Raw genomic sequence first — 19,597 nt, 5'->3', positions numbered from 1 at the left:
CCAAGACGGACCTGGATCGACTGGGGACCGCTTCAAGTCCATATGATTTAGATTTTTCATTGCTGAATGCAGATGCGATGTCTGCAAGTTTCATAAACAGAACCTCGACTATGAAATTTAAATCACGGGGCCAGCTCAAATCGTCAAATGTGCACATGAGGGTGAAAAGTACATCAAATTTGAGGAGCTGGAGCGGACGTATTAGTCGCGGGTGGTACACCGGGACTATTCACATCAATAGACCTCACGTTAGAAGAAAGGGACTCAATATGTGATCATGGATCATGCCAAGGTTTCGCGGGGTCCTGAATGATGACCTGAAAAATTTCATTGATATTTAATCCAGGCCTGTCTGCCAGATTCCCTGCAAAATGCTTGATATCTCTCGCTTGTACCCTCCTCAATCGCAGGCATTTTACCATCGCTGCCATTTATCAGCTTCGAACATATGTGTGAGTTTGAATTGAACGATGTTCACTTAGATGCTGTGAACAACTGCCAGTCATACCAGAATTAGGTACCCTTATCCTGCGCAATTTTCTGTGATAGCTCTTTGAGCCCCTGGTTTTGACTAAAGAGGAAATCCTATCGAGAACATGTTAGATTGACTGAGTTGTTCTACAACCACATGCAGCTGTATCCATGAGCGAATCGAACGTGAGGGAAGCTTACTCCAACCCAGGTCGGTGCCCACTGGCTTATGCATCTCAACATAGAAGCATACGGTCCTCGAGTGACCAGCCCTCCCTTCCCAGTCCCGGTGATATCGTCCAACACCAATTCGGCGAACTTCTCCGCCGAGAGACTGTCCTTCGGGAGGAACTCACCGCTAGCGTTACTGGCAATGATGTCCCTAATTCGCGAGTAACGCGAACTCAGTGGGATGTCGAAACCAGCAGCGTCGTTGACGTGGAGCTTGCTGTCGATGACTCCAGGCATAATGGTGGTGACAGTCACACCGAACGGCTCGAGCTCCAGCCGCAGCGTCTCGGAGACAGTGTTCAATGCGGCCTTGGACCCGGCGTATGTCGCTGTTGGGTTTAAATATGGTATTAGCCAGTCATCGGCATACATAATCTATTAAGAGCGCACAGAGATGACGAAGGAGCATTGCAAGTAGGATCTGGCAGATGCCTCAGGCGCTGAGCCCCAAAGATACTGGGCCGGACATACAATACCACGGCGAGTTAATGACGGCAGCCGACGAGCTCACGTTGACAATCCGGCCGCGGCTCGAGATCAGAAGGTCAGCGAAGGCCTGGATCATCCGCAGCGGGCCCCACAGGTTAACCTCAAACAGCCGCTGCGCCGCAGCAATGTCGATGTCGAGCACAGGCCGTACGTATCCGCCGCCGGCGTTGTTGACGAGCACCTGCAGGCCGCGCCCGCTGTCCGCCACGGCCCGGGCGACGGCAGCAATGGAGGACGGGTCTGCGACGTCGAGCGCCATGGTGGTGACGTTGCTGAGGCTACGAAGGGACTCGGGGATCTTGGAGGTATGTCGAGCCGTCGCGAAGACGTGGTGGCCTCGCTTGGCTAACACGAGCGCCATGGCTGCGCCGATGCCGTCGGCCGAGCAGCCCGTGATGAGGATTGATTTTGTTGTAGACATTTGTTTAGCGGGCTGGGTTCCTTGATGCCTGGCGGCTCTCGTCGTCTAAGTTAGTGGTAGCACAGGAGAGCTTAGCGAAGGGAACGGGGACATCTCGGGCGTGTGAAATTGGCTGCTTTATCAATGAGGCGCTTCTGCGTGAGATATTGAAAAAGATGGTGGTATGGCGCCAACAGCTCATGTAAGCCGTCATGCAGAATAGCGGCACAGCGTTACTCATACGCAACAACTCTTGTCAGTATCCATGAGGAAGAACATTCGACTATCAGTACCGGGGTAATACAATCTTTGCGAAAGTTATTTCTCATAGAAGACACTACACTGGGGAGAATCCCTGGAACTTGATCAACACAGGCCAGTCTTGGATTGCTTAGCATCGCCAGCACACTGGTCGGAGCAGCTGTTCAGACAGGCTGAAGAAACGCTTTGTAAATTCTCGGCAATGGCAACAAATTTAAAGGTTCTGCAGAAGAAGTGAGCACAGGCACATGCACAAGGGTGGTAGTATTGGAATGGCAAAGGCCAATCTTGCAGAATTTCGCCATGGTGACCCCGTCTATTGCGTTGGATTGCATTTGTTTTTCATGCTCTTTACTGACGCATTCTACTCCCCCACGCTCAGCTTGACAAGCAGGCGGTGTAGACAGACATCATCATTATTTCCATGTTCAGTCATAGCCGTCTGTCGACAGCCTCAAGGTTTTTTTTTATACCCCATCCCCATCAACCAGCAGGCCGGCTGAGCTTCTTACAGCTTCTGCATGGCGACAACGTCGGAGGACTGAACGTAGTCTTCGAAGCCTTGGATCTCCTCCTCGAGCTCCTCGAGGGAGACCTTGTCGTCCTCGACGACCAGGTTGATCTGCAGCTTCTTGATACCGAAACCAACAGCGACAAACTTGGAGGCACCCCAGACCAGACCGTCCTTCTCGATCGAACGCACAGACGCCTCAAGAGCCTGCAGGTCAGTCTCGTCATCTGCGAGTAATATCACGTTAGCGTTAACGCTCTCTGCCTCTCAAAACGCATCTCGAATTCAACATGATATGGGGGACCAGAGAGGATACATACCCCAAGGCTTAACATCCATCGTCACGACGGACTTGGCGGCAGGCTTCGTCTTGCCCTCCTTCTTCTTGCGGTACTCGGCCAGACGCTCCTCACGGATACGGGCGGCCTCGGCGTCCTCCTCCTCGTCGTCGGAGCCGAACAGGTCAACGTCGTCATCGTCCTCCTCGGCGGCGGGGGCCTTGGCGGGGTTCAGGGTGACCTCAGCGACCTCTGGGCCGTAGGCGGTGTAGGGCTTGGAAGCATCGCCAGAGAGGGTGGGGAACTCGGACTCGTAGGAGGCGATGTGCTTGTACCACCGGGCAGCGTTGGGGTACTTGGAGGCGTCAGGAGCAGAGGAGATGGCCTTGAAGGTGGCGACGTCGGCCTGGGAGGCGGTGTAGCTGTTGAAGGGGGAAGACAGATGTTAGCTAGGGGTGGACTGTGGGGAGGAGTAAGGCAAGTTGGTAAGAAGGGGGGGAGCAGGCAGGGGAAGTAAAGTTTTGGGCAGATGGGTCAGCGGTGCAACAGGAGTGCTGGGTCTGCATTCATGCGCAGGTGTTGAAGCTGCTCAGAAACACGGACCATGGGAAACATCCACGCAATAAAGGGGCAGGCTGTGGTGCTCGATGCAATGCAGGAGGCGACTGGAAGCGGCAACGTACCCGACGATGTATGAGCGGGTGGTCAAGTAGCTGTTGAGCATGGTCAGGCCGGCGTCGCTGACGAGATCGGTGAAACCCATTTTGACGGTTTGTGGGGGTTTGTGATGAGGAGTTGAGCGGGACGGGTATCGAATGTAGATGGATGTTGTGAAGCAACGAAGTCGTCAAGATTGATGTCGATGCCCAAAGAAAACACAACAGCAGAGATAGGGCGAGGTTGGGAAATTTTCTTACCCCGCGCTACCCTGCCAGCCCAGGCCCCTCCATTGGCCTGTGCTGCCTCAGGCACGAATTTGGTGTTGCAGCGAGTGAGTGCAGGTGCTTGGTCTGTTATCTCTTATCTATTATTCTCGCCGCCCAGGGTTAGGTGACGGTTAGGTGACGGCTTATATGCCCCCTTTCTGTGGGGGGAGGACCGAAATCTATGTTCATCTAAGCTTTTGCTCTTTGATCCCCTGAGATGGCCATGACTGTCGTCAGCTTGTCCATCATGTTGTAACGATGGGTTCCGTCGAGCTTATGCATGCTCCCAGTGCAAGGCAGAAATAGCAAGAAATAACTCAGAGTTGCCTCCCATCTCGCATACGAAACACCATCTCTAAACCAGCCATGGGACGACGGGCCGATCCCGACCTCGCTCAACTCTTCGCTTCACCAGACGTGCCCCCTTTCATCGAGCCTTCGAGCTTCGTGGCCGAAATGATCTGCCTCTTGGCAAGCCAGGAAGATGTCCGTCGCCCACATCGGGTGGTCGCTAGACTTGCCAGCTCCAGTGAACTGTTGAGATGTCGTCCCATGGTTGAGACGCCTGTCACAATGCGCCCACCAAGCAGTTGAAACAGACAGCGGAGCCTTCGCCAGTTTTCAACCGCTCTACGTCGTCGTCAGCCGGACATCTGCCGTATCTACGAGCATATTTCCTTTTTTGTTATTACTTCGAAAATGCCTTGCACGCATTGCCATTTAAGAGGGACAGGTGCACTGCCTCGCAGATCTGTCGATGAAAGCTCATCACCCCGACCCTTACCTTCTTTCTCATTGTCACGTTGCTGGATCGACCAAATCAGCTGGGCTGTCTGTTCATCAACGCAGATCACAAGACTACCGAACTATCCGATCGATTTCAATAATTCATCAAGATGCAATTCTCCGCCCTTGTCGTCTCCATCATGGCTTCGTGCACCTTGGCTGCACCTGTTGCCTACCTCCAGATGGGTCGAGAAGCGACTGGGAAGTTGGCTGTCAAGGTATGGTGAACCATGAGACACCAGGCATCGCTTCAGAGAATATCTTGCTGATGATCTGCTTCTAGAGTATTGTCCGTCCTGACGATATCTTGGGGCGCGACACTTTGTCCACCATGCGGCGCAGCCACTTCGACGCAGTCCAGGCCATTTGAGCCTTTGTCCATTGTCGAATCACATTTGGACGCCTACGCCCGGGTCATTTCCGAGGACCACATCCACCATTATCGCTTTCGATGATAATTTCCAACCCCCCGTCTCGAATCGAAGAAGGCTTAAATGCCCTTTCCCAAAGCATCGGGTCTGTTGCAAGGGAGGTGGATAGAGATGTCGGCCAAGGTCCGGGGCTGGAAACAGCGTTGTGGGGCGACCCAAGATAGCAGCGCAGGGCTCTGACACAACCACTTTGCCGCGAGACCTACCTCACAGTTTCACCACGCGCGAATGCACCTGTGAGACTCTCCCCCACAGCGAGGCTGGGCCCAGGCCCATCTACGACCGCTCGATGATCGCTGCAGATGCATCAAAATGGGGTTGATGCCTACGCAGTCCAGGACGGCGATCATACTGCTGTCAGATCGAGCACAAAGAGGGGCTTATACGAGCCATTCAACGCCTTTTGAATAATGAGCCCCATTTAGACAGCTTTTCATAGACTACAACATATATTAATGATATTATATATCTTTTCCCCTGTCTACGTTCCAGGCTCCGGGAGACATGGCGCCATCCATATCGTCTGCGAGTGAAGCCCTAGACTACTCGTCCGGTCCCTCCAGCGGCTCGTTCGACATAGCAATGATTCTTGCCGACAGATCCGGCTCTTTCTCAAAAGCCTTGTCGAACGGCCACATCGGCCTCCTGATCTCCTTATGGCCCAACCTGATCAAATCCTGGTCCACCCCTCCAGGTGTGAGACCTAGCATCCAGTCCTTTGCCATATCATACAGTTCCGGCTCAAGATACCCGATCTTGACAAGGACAATATCAGCCTTGCGTGGCTCTAGGTCGAGATCTGTGAAGTCCTTTTCCTTGTGGTAGGGCTTCCTTTGTTCTGTCAAGATCGCAAACACACTGCCAATCTGCAGAACAACCTCCGTTTTGGCGTCCTTGTCGCCTTGCTTGATACTGTGTATCCGCCCTGTCATCATCAGTGGGGCATCAAGGCCGCCCTCATTCCCCGCGCCTGGTGTCACTGTTATCGTAGCACCAACTCCAGCCCGGACACACTCTGTTGCCCACCCAGCGATTGGCACACTGGCATAGATCACCTGTGGACCGTCAGGCTGCTTAAACTCATCCCTTTCTAGCACCCTAGCCAGGCCCCAAGTCACAAAGCCACTGCCGCCTGCGGTGGGATTATCGCCGGAATCACTGATGAAGAACGGCCGCTTCGTCTCGTCCTTGATCCTCGTGAGGCCTGTATCTAGACACTCCGCCAGACTCCCCGTCGGCGCAACAAAGTGAAACTCCTCCTTTCTATCCCAGAACAGCCGCGCCAGCTTCTCTGCCCCGCTTGCCACCGCGTCCTTGTCCCACCCCGTAACCACAACCGCAGCCCTATTCCGCGGCTCATCAGCCCACGCATAGCCCACCCACACCGCGGCGTCAAGCACGCCGTCCACGGCCTCCACGCCAGGGACAGCAGCATAGATCGACCTAGCCGGCTCGTCGCGCGTGCTGGTCTGCTCCCCAGGCAGCAGGATCGGCAGCGGCACCCACGCCTTGAGGGGCCGGAACGCCTTGTCCCCAGCGCCCCGCCGCCGCAGCACCTCGAGCAGGTTCTCGCACGCGCGCGCCCGCGTCCCCGCGACGTCCACGTGCGGCGCCGTCCGGTAGCACGTCACCAGGTCGCACAGGTGCGCCAGCTCGCGCGACACGTTGCCGTGCAGGTCCATGCTGGCGCTGACGATGCAGTCGGGCCCCACGACGGCGCGGATGCGCCGCAGCAGTGTCGCCTCGGCGTCGTGCACTGGCCCGGACACGCACATCGCGCCGTGGATGTCGAGCCATAGCCCGTCGAGGGGCTGCCCGCCGGTTGACGCGTGGTGCTCGTCTACGATGGCCTGCAGCCGCGCGAGCAGGTCGGACTCGAGCTGCTGGTAGGCTGTGAGGCTCACTTGCCCGCCGGGCAGGGCGTGTCCGATCAGGGCGCCCTTCCAGTTCGCGGCTTGGCTTAGGGGCGTGCCGGGCCCTAAAACCGCGGCGTGGTAGGCTGTTATCTCGGCTGTGCCGCGGCGGGGGTGGAAGTCTTCTGCCTTGGTGCGGCCTGGGTGGAAGGTTGAGGTCTCGATTGCTAGGCCAGCTATTGCTATTGTTGGCTTGCTCGTTGTGGACATGGTGGGCAACGTGGCTTGGTTCTCGTAGGGATCTCGATTTGTGTGTTGAGAGGGAATTGGAGCAACATACGCATCGAGAGGCGATTCGAGATGCCGGAAGGTCGACACCGCGGGCCGCCGAGTCGTGCCGGTTTAGGGAGACCAGGTGCGGCGGGGTTCGTCTTCCGATATTCAAAGTGGTAGCATTCTTCCAATTTCCAATAGAGAACGCGAAACTCGAGGTTTGGCTTGTTTGCAAGCACAAACTAGTGCCAAGCTCTTGGTTCACCTTCGATGCTACAGACAGATCATTTTCGATCGTTCCCCACAACGAAATTAAGCCGCAAACTGCTTGGCAGTCAACTTGCAAACATCGAACAAATTTTATGACTCTGATCGTGGCCTGTGCCCTCTAACTGATTCAATTCGGTCTTGCTCGCCATTGAATGAATATCAAAGATGTCATCAAGCGCCATGGCGGCCATCTGAAGTGATCCTATTCAAGATTATCGCAAGGCATCACAGTCTCCTCAGCGTACAGAGGATGGCAGCACCATGCATTCGACTTTGCTGGCAAAGCTTCTCGCCTTTCTCAGTACATCTAACGCCCGTCAGCGGTTAATCAATGTATGTTATATCATTGGTGTGTCCGGCAGATTTGATGGTCCCTTTCCTTGAGTATAAGGACCTTCTGGTGCTTCACTATGAGAACATACTTCCAAGCAGGCCTCAGCCAGATTAGATAGTGAGTGTCTTTTCTGCCACTTGGAAGCCATTTATGCAGCGGGACTAGAGAGGATAACTCATAACTCCAGGGTTGCTGATGTGAGCCCTCCAATTCAGCCAAATATTGGCTCTGACACGAAAGTTCATGCATTGATTGCCCAGTTTCTGCATGCTCCAGTTCACTCAAGCACTCAATGAGAATATTTGAGGGACTTGTTCTTGTCGAGCAATAACCAATTGATACCTTCGGTGGTCGTTGCAGAAGACTTGGCCAGACAGCTTCGGAAATCAATGCCGTATTGCACCGCAGTAAATAACGTCTGCCTTTATATCAAGAGCGGCATATTCTCCAACGTCTTAAGTCTCTAAATAACATTAGTCGAAATGCTGCACTGAACGAGCAAAACGGGCTGTACAATGCCATTTAATCCGCCCCAGCTAGGAAAGCAGCTAAGCTAGTCAAATGGTCGATAAAGGATGCTGCTGTAAGAATAACACAGACCAGAAACCATGATCCTTGCATGAGAAATGAATAGAGAAGCTGTTTATAGGGATTCCAGACCGGCCCTTGTGCTCAGCTGCTTCCTTGGCGCGAAATGAATGCAACCATAGTGCACCTGCTGGCTACTGATCCTTTGGCCTTGGCACGTGGCAAGTGGCAGACCAGAAAGGACCACATAGTCTAGGTCGGCCAACTTGTTTGCCCAGCCAGGAAACCGTTTCAGAACACCGTCCAGTCCTGAGAGATACTTACGCCGTGCTATGTAATTTGCCTTGCAGATAACAAATAGCGAGACTTACCTCGTACGATCTGTGCTGAGGACATACTAGCAGGTCAGATTGGCTGCTCCTCGCCGAAGGCGGGTGCTCAGCAGCTGGCGTCTGAGTCGAGGAGTCAGTCCTGGCGACTAGCCAACACAGCGACCTCGGTGCGCACTAGACTTGAAGCTGATGGAGGACATATCGACCTCGAAGCTCGTCAGTCCTAAGGATGCTGAAGACAGAGGCCCGGTGGAGCGGTATCAGTACCCTCCCCTGCCCTCAGATGGACATACGCGGCTCGTCAGCCTGCATCCAGGGAGCACAGACGATGAGCATCTAATAGTGGACCTGGACCCGATGCCTATCATTCCCGGCGAACCCCTTCACTACGAGGCGCTTTCATACAGTTGGGACAAAGACCAGACACCCTTCTCGGTGTATGTTGGCAAGGATAAGACTGCCGTGGTCTCAGTGACACGGAATCTCGCTATCGCACTCTTCAACCTGCGATACACAGACAGACCACGACTCCTCTGGATCGATGCGCTATGTATTGATCAGTCGAACGACATCGAGAAGGGCCCGCAGGTCGCCCAGATGGGCACGATTTACAGCTTCGCAACCCACGTCATCGCTTGGCTTGGGCCGGAATACCACGACAGCACCCGTGCGCTGAACTTCATCGCCTGGATGGGCACGCACATCGACGTGGAGTATCCGAAGTGGCTCCAGCATGTGGGCGTCCCAGCCAATCAAGCATCTACGGAACCTGCGTTGAACGACCCAGATGCGACCGTCCCCATCACTGCTGACGACGCGCGCTCAATCTATTACCTCCTCTGCAGGGGGTGGTTCTACCGGCTCTGGATTCGGCAGGAAATTCTAGCTCTCGAGGCAAAGGCAGTCGTCCAGTGCGGACGGTCTCATGTCGCTTGGGCGCTGTTTCGCCGCGGGCTAATGGCGCTCTACAAAAGTAACAGGAGGCGTCCTCCATCCGAGTACGAGGGCAGGTTATATGAACGGCTGCTCCTCCTCCGAGGCTTTATCGGCCAGCCGTCGACAGTGGGCCTTGGATTCATCCGTGTCTGTTTTGGACAGTCCAGTTGCACGGATAGGCGGGACAGGCTTTACGCGGTCCTGAATTTCTTGCCTAAGGCTGAGAGGGAGGTCGTCGGCATCCCTGACTACACGAAAGACTTCGCCACTGTTTTCCGAGACGTTCTCTGGCGGTGGATTATCCGTTTCGATTGCTGCAACCTCCTGAGCCAGTGCGAGCCCGGACCCGATGATGCACCATGGGTGCCCAGCTGGACGCCGGACTGGTCCAAGAAGGACACCATTTTTGGGAGGGTCTACTGGCGAGGCCTTGCTTCGTCGCAGCTGGCAGCAGTCTATTCACGCTCACCAGATCGTCAAGTCCTGAGCCTGTCAGGTATCTCAACTATGAAGATAGCGCGACTGCAGCCTGTGCCAGATATATTGACAGCTAGGCACGTCAGAGATGTCGCGGATGCTATTCGGCACCTCATTCCAGAAAGCGAGCTTTCGGGACAATATGTGACTGGTATCAGCATGAGAGAGGCTTACACAAGGACGGTCCTTGCCAATTCTCTGCAAGAGCATTGTGAGCCATGGGTTGGATACGAGCCTAATCTGGAGGACGCGATGCATACGCTCGAGCAGCTATATCGGCCCGAGGAAGACCGAGATCCCGAAGAAAAATCATTGGGCCCGTCAACCGGCTTCTTTGGCGTATCGCGCGCGATGCTAGGAGGAAAACAGCTGATGCACGCAACCGGCGGGTATCTGGGAATAGCACCTCGTCTGGCTCGAGAAGGAGATGTTGTCTGCATCCTTCTCGGATGCCACACGCCCATGGTCCTCCGACCTCAAGGAGAGACGGAGTTCCGCATTGTGGGCGAGTGCTATATGCTAGGCATCTCTGAAGGGGAGACACTCCTGGGTTCGTTGCCGACGAATATCCGCAGAGTATATGCTTCGAGCCGAGAATGGGGCGTCCACTCGTACTGGGAAGACGCCCAGACAGGAAAACGATCACTGATAGATCCGAGGCTCGAAGCTTTGTTCCCATCTATGTCTTCGGACTTCCACAATGAGTTGCGAGAAGACCCTCACGTCAAATTAAAGCTCCCAATGGATACTCTTCAAAATTTGTGCCCAAAACTGCGGCAGTTCGATATAGTATAAGAATCTCTACTTTTAAGTCTAATGTTTAGAGCGGTATTGTTAAGAGCTTATATAGTATTGATGTGACCATTCAAGAATAAGAACAACAGAAATGTCATTGTTTCGTTAGAGCCTAGACACGTTAACTAACACTGATTTCCTGTGTCTCAAAGTGTGTCATCGATATGAACTCCTTCGGCGATCAACAACATCGAAGCCAACATTCTATTAGCGTGTTCTCCATTGATCACTAAAGTTTCGAATATCAAGGATCATTGAAACAGTGACTTGGCCGAGTCACGACTATCCAAGTCCGGAACAGTAAAGAGGTATTGGGTTTCTTTTGGGAGGGGAGGAGTCTGCCCTGGCAAAAGAGTCGGAGTTCGCCATGCAATATCCTTTTGGGAACATTTGTATCTCCTCTTACGAGCAAAGAAAAGCACAACCCCTAGATTCACGATCTGAGTTAGCTTCCAAATTTCCGTTATCAACATCTGGAGTCCTGATCTGCTACTTTATGGATCCTTCCGTTGATACAGATGACGTTCAGCCGACTGTGATCCTGAAGCACGCTGATATCCGCCAACGGATCCCCGTCAACCAATATGCAATCAGCATAACACCCCCTTTGGACTCTACCCAACTCATCTGCCCTCATCATCAACGCCGCAACACCCGCTGTGGCAGCGATGATAGCTTCATGGGGCGTGAAGCCCAAAAGCTTGACGAAGTGCTCCAAGTCCCGCGCGTATGTCCCATGGGGCGTCCATGCGAATCCGTAGTCCCCTCCAGGCAGGACGACAATGCCGCGGCGGTGCATCTCCCGGAGGCCCGCAATCGCAGTATTGAGCTCTCGAGTGTAGCCTGCTTTGTCGGCCTGGGCGTGTGTGTATCCGAAGGCCTCTGCCTCGTGAAGGGTGGCGATAAGCCAGTTGATGGCTGGTACCACAACGTGTTTTGTCTTGGCTTTCTCGAGCATGTCCATGCCTTGGTCGTCGATGAAAGATGCGTGGTAGATAGCCTCGACGCCGTGCCTGACACCTGTGGAGTGTTTCAGTACGCTTGATGCGGCGCGCATGGATTTCATATGCGGGACTTTTCGGCATTGGTGCACTTACACATTATAACGGAGTCTCTGGCTCTTGCATGAGCACATAGTCGCTTGCCATGCTTGTGCGCTTCATCAACGCATGCGGCCGTCTCCTCGTCCGTGAAGTAGCAATCTTGAGCTGCAAGAGTCTCTGTTATCTGTTGGATCATCAGCTGCGGTCTCCATGCGAAAGGCTGTACAGTCCTGCGACTTACTTCTTCTCCAGACATGCTCAACTTTACGTTATCAACCCCTATATCCACATGATGTCTGATCACCTCACGCATTTCATCAGGTCCATCTGCAGCAGCCGTAATCCCGGCGACAAGTGTCCCATCCCGCCGAGCAAGCTCCATTCCATTAGCGAGATAACGTGGTCCCGGAATGTCTCCAGCATTTATTGCATCTCTGATGACGACATCCAAACGTTCCTTTGCGGAAGCGGCACCGAAGCACCTGTCAATGAAGCTCGTTAGACCTTACCAATGCAGCAGAGGCTAGGCCTGTCATCAGGCTCATTGACTCGGAACCTACATAGTGTACCCGGAGTCCAGAAAACAGCGTGCGCTTTTCACCGTGACCAGGGTATGTTCTTCAACGCCAAGATCTCCCAAATGGTTGAGGTCGCCGCCATTCCATGTCAAGTGTGTGTGACCATCGCCAAGGCCTGACATCAGTGTCCTTCCTCGGCCGTGGAAGACATGTACTTGTGGATCTTGTTTGAGATTATCGACGTCTGGCACTTCGCCTACGGCGGCAAAGCGTTGCCCTATTCTATATTTAAGCTTCATAGAGAATAGGGGCGCGGAAATTGGGACACATAAGCAACTTTATGTCATATAATAACAAGTTTTGCCACTGAAATATTGCTAACCTTGGATCAAGACATCGCCGTTGTAAGGCTCGGCCCCAGTAGAATCAATTATGTTAACGTCCAGAAACAAGATACTTGAATCTGGAGGAGTCCCGAGCATTTCGTAGCGTTTTGGTTTCAACGACAGATCCCAACGGATATTGTTGATGTGTTCGGCATTCCGAGGACTTCCTTCGTACGAGGCTGAAGAAACATCCATGCCCGTTGGCCATGATACTTCTCCTGCGCGAGCTGGAGCCATGATGATGAGTGAATGACGCGGATATGGGCGATGAAGTACAAAAGATTAGGAAATTTTCCACAGCACCATGGGCAAAGGTTATCACCCCACACTTTCAAAATTGCACTATAATTTACTGGCTACATCACCATCCACCCTTAGGCCTGGCGTAGATACTTATGCCTCGGTGGAGAGCACAAATACTGCGGGGTCAGAACCAGTGGGATTTGTTGTGCAGGCGTGGTGCAACCTTGTTCTGACCACCACCTTGACGACGTGTGCCACTTCATCGTTCCCGTCCCGGAGGTTCTACGGGCGATCGCCACAAATACCCCTCCAGTCTGCCCGGTACGCGCAATAACTCTCATCCGATAGATTTGTTACCTCGGTAGGTCCTCTTGTGATCTATCCGTATTGGATATAATTCTTTCACATCTCTGAATGGTCGCCGCCGCCCCGGTCATGGGCACTTAACACCTGATGATCATATCTCTTTGACACCTCGATGCACTGCACCAGCATGCGTTTCCCCAAAAAAGACGACGAATGTTCTATGACATCAATATGCATCGAGCACCCGTAGAAAGCATCAAACAAGGACTCAGAGACTGCATTTCCCGCCGCCGTACGCAAAGACTTGGGCGGAGTGTGATGGCAGAGTGGAGCCGTCAGAGTAACGATCTATTGATATGTGGTCCCACTCATCTTGAGAAGATTCAGTGAGCGTTTCAAGCACCTGAGATGTTTGAGCAGATATAACCGGTTGCCAGCTGAGAGCCCGAATCTGTCGAAGGTGAACAGCGAGGACAGATTTCCGTTTCGATCTCATCAAACAGATATGCCAATCGCAGCTTAGCTACAATCTTCTTCTAGAATCCAAACGAGTTTGGCATCCCTGTGAACTCCGTGTCTTTCTAAAACAGCTGCGTGAAGACGTTGCGTGGCAGTAAGTTCCCTCGCGTCCGCAGATGCTGCTTCTTCAGAGCGTGAATTCCGCTTAATGAGTGACAATATGGCATCCATGTTCTGGGGCTTGGCGTAAGTCACCCAATTTTCAAGCGTGATAATGCCATCGTTCTGACCACAGACTTTGCGCAGATACTCGTTCGTCTTCTCCCCCCAAGACACGCTGCAGACAGCCCCAGGAACTTGTTCAATGTTGCCAAGTTGAATGTCGGCCTGGCCAGGGGCATCAGGCAGAGAAGATGGGATCCTGAACCAGTCTTTCGCTGTGCCAAAGCATAAAACAGACCGACACATGGCTCCAAGCCCCAGAAGGCACTCAACAATGCTAAAAAAGCCTCGCTCAAAATTTGAGGCCTTGTACTCGCTTGAGAACAGTTCATACATCCACATCGCATCAAAAAAAGAAGGCAGCCCTCCAGTATCGCTCTTAAATATCGAAAGCCTTCCACAGCAACTCAGAACCTCTTTATTGACATCTGCGCCCTTCTCGGCAAGAACATCGAGAATTTGCAAAGAATCTTCAATGTGACCCATGTATATTGGATCGATGACATATTGGAGACAATGCCTCATATGATCATCAAGCGGCGCAAATTGTGACGTTTGTGCCAATCTCCAACGTACGTATGCATGGCAATCAGTCCTCGCTGCGGCAACTAATGGTGATGAGGCCAAATGACATAGTGGAGTGAGGCTAAGAGGAGTGGTAGGGGTACAGTCTGAGGTATTCCACGTTCGCGTGTCCTGATGTCCGTCCTTTCTTCCATATGTTGCGGAAAGTGACATGGCTGGTAGTAAAGCACATTCTGCCCGGTTCAGAAGCAGAAATGCTGTTGAATGCTCGGCTTTCAACGTGGTATCTGTCTGCAACATACCTATTGCAGCCCTCGCTATATTAAGTATGTAGACTCGCAGCCAGCGCTGGTCGTCGAATGATGACTGTGACAGGCTAATTGTGGAGTTGAGAAACTCGATCTCCGCCCACAACATCCAGCATGCCGTGGTGTACACATGTAAAGAAGTAAGGCCATGTGTAGTCATTTGTTTTGAGATCCATGTTGCCAGAAATTCGGGAATCGAACGGTGAAGAAATTTGACTCTTTGACCAGTGTACTTTCCAGTGCGTACATAGTGTTCTCCACGTGCTGAGACGGCCTCCAATAATCCCTTGCACCTGAAAAATATTTTTGATTTGATATCTGTGATTGCTTTTGGTGTAAGTTTGAAAGGTTCTGGAGTGTTGTTCACTTGAAAAACGGCGTCAATATCACCGGTTTGGGGCTTTTCAAGTGCATGGAAGAATTGTCCGCACTCGGAAAGAGAAAGATCATAGGAATAGTACCGGTGATTGGAGTCCACGGACCGTGCCATAGCAAGCGCTAGAAGCAGGCAAACCATTTGTGCGTGACAGCTTTCAATCGAGTCAATGAGTGTTTTGAAAAGCACCTCTAGTCTTCTCGGGGTACTCTTCACCCGTTCACGTAAAATGGCTATCGAGTCTGCGTTCGACAGTCCTCTTTCAACTGACCTCACAACAAGGCTGACCCATAGAAACACACCATCGGCACGTTCGACAATCGCGCCGACCAGTTCCCGGCATTCCTTAGTGTTCGCTGTCATGTTGGACCTGAATGTTTGTTGAGATCCTAGGGCATTTCGGACGAAGTTGATAATGTCGTACCTGGTAAGATCCTGGATCCGGATACGATCGTGAACGGGCATGTTCTCGAACACTGGGAAGTGTCTGCTTGATACACATATCTTGACGAATCCGGTCGACGTATTCGCCCATTGTTGGAATATTTTCACAATCTCCGAATGTGTTGTGTCCTTATCCTCGTCAAGCTCATCGAGGCCATCGATGAAGAAACAAAATTTGATTGTTTTCGGTCGGTTAACATCATTGACGATGTTTTTGAATGCCTTTGAAACCTCCGACTTCGTCATTTGCAACTCCGACTGGAGAGAAAGCTGCTCAAAGGAGGACTTGCTGCACATGGGAAATGCCAAGTGGACTAAGCTGGCATCAAAGTGTATCATACTACGCAGAAGCCCACGAACTAAGGCCTCTAAGCTGTTTTCCCCTTGGTCAGGTTTCCAAAAAAAAAATCTCCCTAGGACCAGGCGTTCCGGCTTGGCCCATTCCTCAAGTAAGCGTATCGTTGTCGGGTGCTGTACCAGGTACTTCATGAGCGTGCTTTTGCCGGATCCAGGTTTTCCTGAGACATGGAACAGTCCTTTCCCATTCCGAAGCCAGTTTCTGAGTCGTACATTGACATCTCTCTGGGTGTTTTCGTAGTCGAGTCTCGCTTCAATCTCCCACCGTGATTCGTTCTCTGCATGCTCGTTCTCTGCATCTTCGTGCTCTGCATCTTCGTGCTCTGCATCTTCGTTGTCCAGCGAGCTTTGGCTATCATGTGGACGAATGCTCTTCTCATCTTCATTCCGCATGATCCAACGGAAAGTGTGAGAATCCGCTTCTGTCACATCCCAATATCTTTGGTTTGGATTTCCGAGACGCTCAATGACCGATAACGCGCATAGCTCAGTGTGCACTTCTTTCGAGATCCCTCTGGCCTCTGCAACAATACTTGGCACCTCAGACAAGTCCTTGTCGAGCTTTGTTATTCGAGCATCAAGGCTTGTGAGTCCAGATCGGATTTCGTCTTGGCCTTCATTTAGCTGGTCTGCAATTGAACAAATCTCTCCAATCTGGACACTGTGGCGTGTTAGTAAACAATATGACCGCATGGAGTGAGCATGGCGAGAAAATTGTGTGGGAATGGCGAGGAAAAAAACAGGGAGACCATAAAAATCCATCCACAGAACATTAGGCTTTCGTTCACGACTGGCTCGCCTAAATGTTTACCTGAGAAAGTATTGTGTATTTCGATGTGGCTCGTGGTTGGTGGTCTTGGTCACCGCTATGACCACGTGGCATCTTGTTACTTTGCCGCTTCTTTTCACTTGTATCGCGGTATGTTCGGACCCCTTTGGTTGACACATGGTTGGAAAGCTTGCTTACCTTGTGTTTTGTGCGATCGCAAAGTGGACGTCGTCTCGACATTGCTTTAAGCTCTGCAAAATTCGATCCAGCTTACCCTGTCCTCGCATCACCTTGGCTGTAGCCATGACAGAGGCGAATGCATTGCCAGGCTTGCTGGCCCGAAATCCATCCAATATTTCCTTGACAGCAGCTGACTTGCCTTCGAGGCGATTGAGAGGCCCCAAGATCGGGTCGCACAAATTATCTCTGCTGAGTTTGGACGCTGCAGTCCTTAATCCATTAAGTATCTTCTGAAATTCACCGAGGCATTCAAGGAGCTCTTCATCTTGTGCCCTTTGACCCCTGACATTCTTATAAATTTGTCTGAACGTATTGCACACCTTGACGGCGCGGTCGCAGATATCCATAATGTTGCAAAAGAGACTGAGAGCGGAAAGTGGTTCCATCTTGTACAGCTTGAGAGGACCCCGAACGCTTGCCAAGGGGCTGGTCCGGTGCTCAACGGGCGAGGAAGGAGCCGGTATAGATCACACCTAAACACAGGTATGTGCAAACAACACGGTAAAGCAGCCTATCCTGTCGGGGTTGTGCTGCCGTCTGGGACCCTGTTCTGCGAGAAAAGTGTGTTGCTTGAGTACCATGCAGATAGCAGAAATTACTACGACCTCGAGGTCTGGTCATGAGCTGATTTGACCATTCTGCGAAAATCTCAGTCGATGAGTAGTGAAAGAAAACAGGGGAAAATGGGCAAAACATTTCAAGCAGCAGAGAAAGATAAGCAAGAACCCCGCATTGCTTCGTCCGTCTCCGTCTTTCTGTCAGACCAGTCGCATGTGTGGCTGTGGGCTGGCCTCCCATTAGGCAAATGACCGCCTTTCGGTGTCGTGCAAGTTTCACAGCATCAGGCAGGCGACTAAAAGCTTGCAATCCTGGAACTGTCAGCCGTCTTTGTAAGACATTAACAGAATGGACGCATACTAGTGGCTGTACTAGAGTGCAGCCATGGTCCATTTATTGAAGCCGACAGCTTACGAGAGGTCGTAGTGACAAGGTGACAGCACTTTGAAGGGCCAGCGGTCACCACCCATAAACAACAAATTTCAAGAATTTACCACTTCAATAGCAAGAAATCGCAAAATGGCACTTGATGCAAAACCAATTCGCCATAAGACCCACCGATGACTTCAAATGAAGCTGAGACTACGTATTTCCGAGTGTGTCGGCGCCTTCAAATGTCAAGGTCATCCTTCTACCATATCTTGTCATCACATTCTCAGATGACGAACACAGTCTTTGGATCCTTGCCTCGAAATCTTCGATATACACGTTCAGATGATTCGGAAGGCGGCGGCCTCTTCACTTATCAAATATTTTCCTTGCCTGCGAGCCTCGGTACAAACGTGCTATGCATAAACCTCGTCGCAGGTTTCGCAGTTCGCCTCCCTGTATTTCTTCACAACTTTATACATTTGTATCTTGTTTGAGAAGACCTAAGGTTTGGGCCTTCTGCTAATGGTGAGACCGAGTTTATGCGCTTACGACCCTTGAAGAATGTAAAGTTCATCTTTTGAGGGGCCTTAAAAAAGACTCTCTAGCCATCCATGTCCCCCGACTGATATATCGAAAGATGACCATGGCTGAATAAGAACCAGAGTACAGTCTCTTACTCATCTCCGTGTGCAGCCGCCTTCTGAAACCAGCCTGCGCCATCTTTTCGCCAACACATCCCCAGCGCCTCAAACTCGACATCCATTTCTCCTCATGCGCATCCATCAATGCACCCAAACCTGTTTGCAGAACTGTTCCGGAGATGTCACCGCAGCAGACTGCGAAGTTCTCACTGTAACGGGGGATCGAATGCATAGACATAAACCTCTGGGTCCACCACATGGAAACGAATGCCGTGGGCATCAAGGTCTGAGGAAAGCTCCTGCATTCGACACTTTGAATCGTCCACGTCCACGTAGGGGTTCAAAATTTCAAAGGCCTCACACCTGTCGCATGGGGTGACTTCGTTGCAGCGACACATAGTGCTCGAAATATTGGTTCCGTAACGTAAGGTGACTTCCTCGAGGACACAGAAGTGGTCTGCCACGCGACCGGTAACCATCTCAAAGAAGTCAATGGTAGCATGTCTTGGAAGGTAAGGTGGGGATGCTTCATCCTCATCGTCGAGATGTGGGTAGTCGGGCAAGCTCGCGTAGCCGATTTCATCGGGATCTAGGTGCTTCGTGAAATCCGTATCAGACGACACGGTGAGGTGCTTCAAACTGCAAGGAAGAGTGAGCATCGGATCGACGACGACAGCTTTGGTTCCAGGTTGAATTTCGACCAAGAAATGTAAAGGAAGTTGGAGTTTGATAAGCTTGTTGAGGCTGACAAGATTGAGGACCCTGTTTTGACCTAGTGACTCACTCACGTCGCCATCGTAATGGAGATCTAGAATGAATTCTGTCAGGTTCTTCAACATCGCCAGACCAGCTAGTAGAGAACGAGATTCATCAATGTCCCACCCCCTGACTGGAACCTCAACCTCCGCATGAACTGAGAGGTACTCCAGGCAAGGGAACATTGTACAGATTTGGACAATGTCTTGTGGTTGGCATTGAGTCTCTCGGAGATCAATGCATGTGATGTTCTTACAATTCCAGCTGCTTGTAGCTGTCGCTAAGTCACACTTAGAAAGAAGGTTTGAACCCAGTAATTGCAATAATTACTGATATGTACAGAGGGAAACGTGCACAAGGTATGTTAAGCAGCTACTAACCGGAGCATCTTCCAAACTATGACCGAATAGCTCAGAGGTCGAGTCAAAATGTCTCTGACCGAAAGTTCGGCCGTTCGACCTGAGCCCGGTAGAAAAGATTCCCACAGGTTTC

General features: G+C 51.8%; 7 protein-coding genes across 7 annotated transcripts; 1 reads left to right on the top strand and 6 right to left on the bottom strand.

The window, feature by feature from the left end:
- Positions 1–513: 513 nt before the first annotated feature.
- J7T55_010555 (NADPH-dependent 1-acyldihydroxyacetone phosphate reductase) lies at positions 514–1,612 on the bottom strand (the record flags this gene model as incomplete). Its single annotated transcript, XM_053145110.1, has 3 exons — positions 514–585; positions 673–1,031; positions 1,174–1,612. 3 exons carry the CDS (start codon positions 1,610–1,612, stop codon positions 514–516), a joined length of 870 nt encoding a protein of 289 aa, XP_052992402.1.
- Positions 1,613–2,360: 748 nt separating this feature from the next.
- Positions 2,361–3,404, bottom strand: J7T55_010554 (elongation factor 1-beta; the record flags this gene model as incomplete). The annotated part of the gene is made up of 3 exons (XM_053145109.1): positions 2,361–2,590; positions 2,684–3,063; positions 3,325–3,404. 3 exons carry the CDS (start codon positions 3,402–3,404, stop codon positions 2,361–2,363), a joined length of 690 nt encoding a protein of 229 aa, XP_052992401.1.
- Positions 3,405–5,326: 1,922 nt separating this feature from the next.
- Positions 5,327–6,907, bottom strand: J7T55_010553 (uncharacterized protein; the record flags this gene model as incomplete). The annotated part of the gene is made up of 1 exon (XM_053145108.1): positions 5,327–6,907. One exon carries the CDS (start codon positions 6,905–6,907, stop codon positions 5,327–5,329), a length of 1,581 nt encoding a protein of 526 aa, XP_052992400.1.
- Positions 6,908–8,563: 1,656 nt separating this feature from the next.
- On the top strand, positions 8,564–10,582 carry J7T55_010552 (uncharacterized protein; the record flags this gene model as incomplete). Its single annotated transcript, XM_053145107.1, has 1 exon — positions 8,564–10,582. The coding sequence occupies one exon, from the start codon at positions 8,564–8,566 to the stop codon at positions 10,580–10,582; it is 2,019 nt and encodes a 672-aa protein (XP_052992399.1).
- A 466-nt stretch (positions 10,583–11,048) lies between these two features.
- J7T55_010551 (uncharacterized protein) lies at positions 11,049–12,766 on the bottom strand (the record flags this gene model as incomplete). The annotated part of the gene is made up of 5 exons (XM_053145106.1): positions 11,049–11,602; positions 11,680–11,802; positions 11,935–12,107; positions 12,186–12,318; positions 12,526–12,766. 5 exons carry the CDS (start codon positions 12,764–12,766, stop codon positions 11,049–11,051), a joined length of 1,224 nt encoding a protein of 407 aa, XP_052992398.1.
- A 2,189-nt stretch (positions 12,767–14,955) lies between these two features.
- J7T55_010550 (uncharacterized protein) lies at positions 14,956–17,164 on the bottom strand (the record flags this gene model as incomplete). The annotated part of the gene is made up of 4 exons (XM_053145105.1): positions 14,956–14,992; positions 15,240–16,430; positions 16,581–16,635; positions 16,813–17,164. 4 exons carry the CDS (start codon positions 17,162–17,164, stop codon positions 14,956–14,958), a joined length of 1,635 nt encoding a protein of 544 aa, XP_052992397.1.
- Positions 17,165–18,555: 1,391 nt separating this feature from the next.
- J7T55_010549 (uncharacterized protein) lies at positions 18,556–19,145 on the bottom strand (the record flags this gene model as incomplete). Its single annotated transcript, XM_053145104.1, has 2 exons — positions 18,556–18,988; positions 19,138–19,145. 2 exons carry the CDS (start codon positions 19,143–19,145, stop codon positions 18,556–18,558), a joined length of 441 nt encoding a protein of 146 aa, XP_052992396.1.
- Between the last annotated feature and the right edge of the window lie 452 nt (positions 19,146–19,597).

Source organism: Diaporthe amygdali, assembly GCF_026229845.1.
Source record: "Diaporthe amygdali strain CAA958 chromosome Unknown NODE_19_length_847323_cov_64_739301, whole genome shotgun sequence".
NCBI classification, from domain to species: Eukaryota; Fungi; Ascomycota; class Sordariomycetes; order Diaporthales; family Diaporthaceae; genus Diaporthe; species Diaporthe amygdali.
The sequence above is the reverse complement of the archived record's forward strand: the minus strand, read 5'-3'. Positions and strand labels throughout refer to the sequence as shown.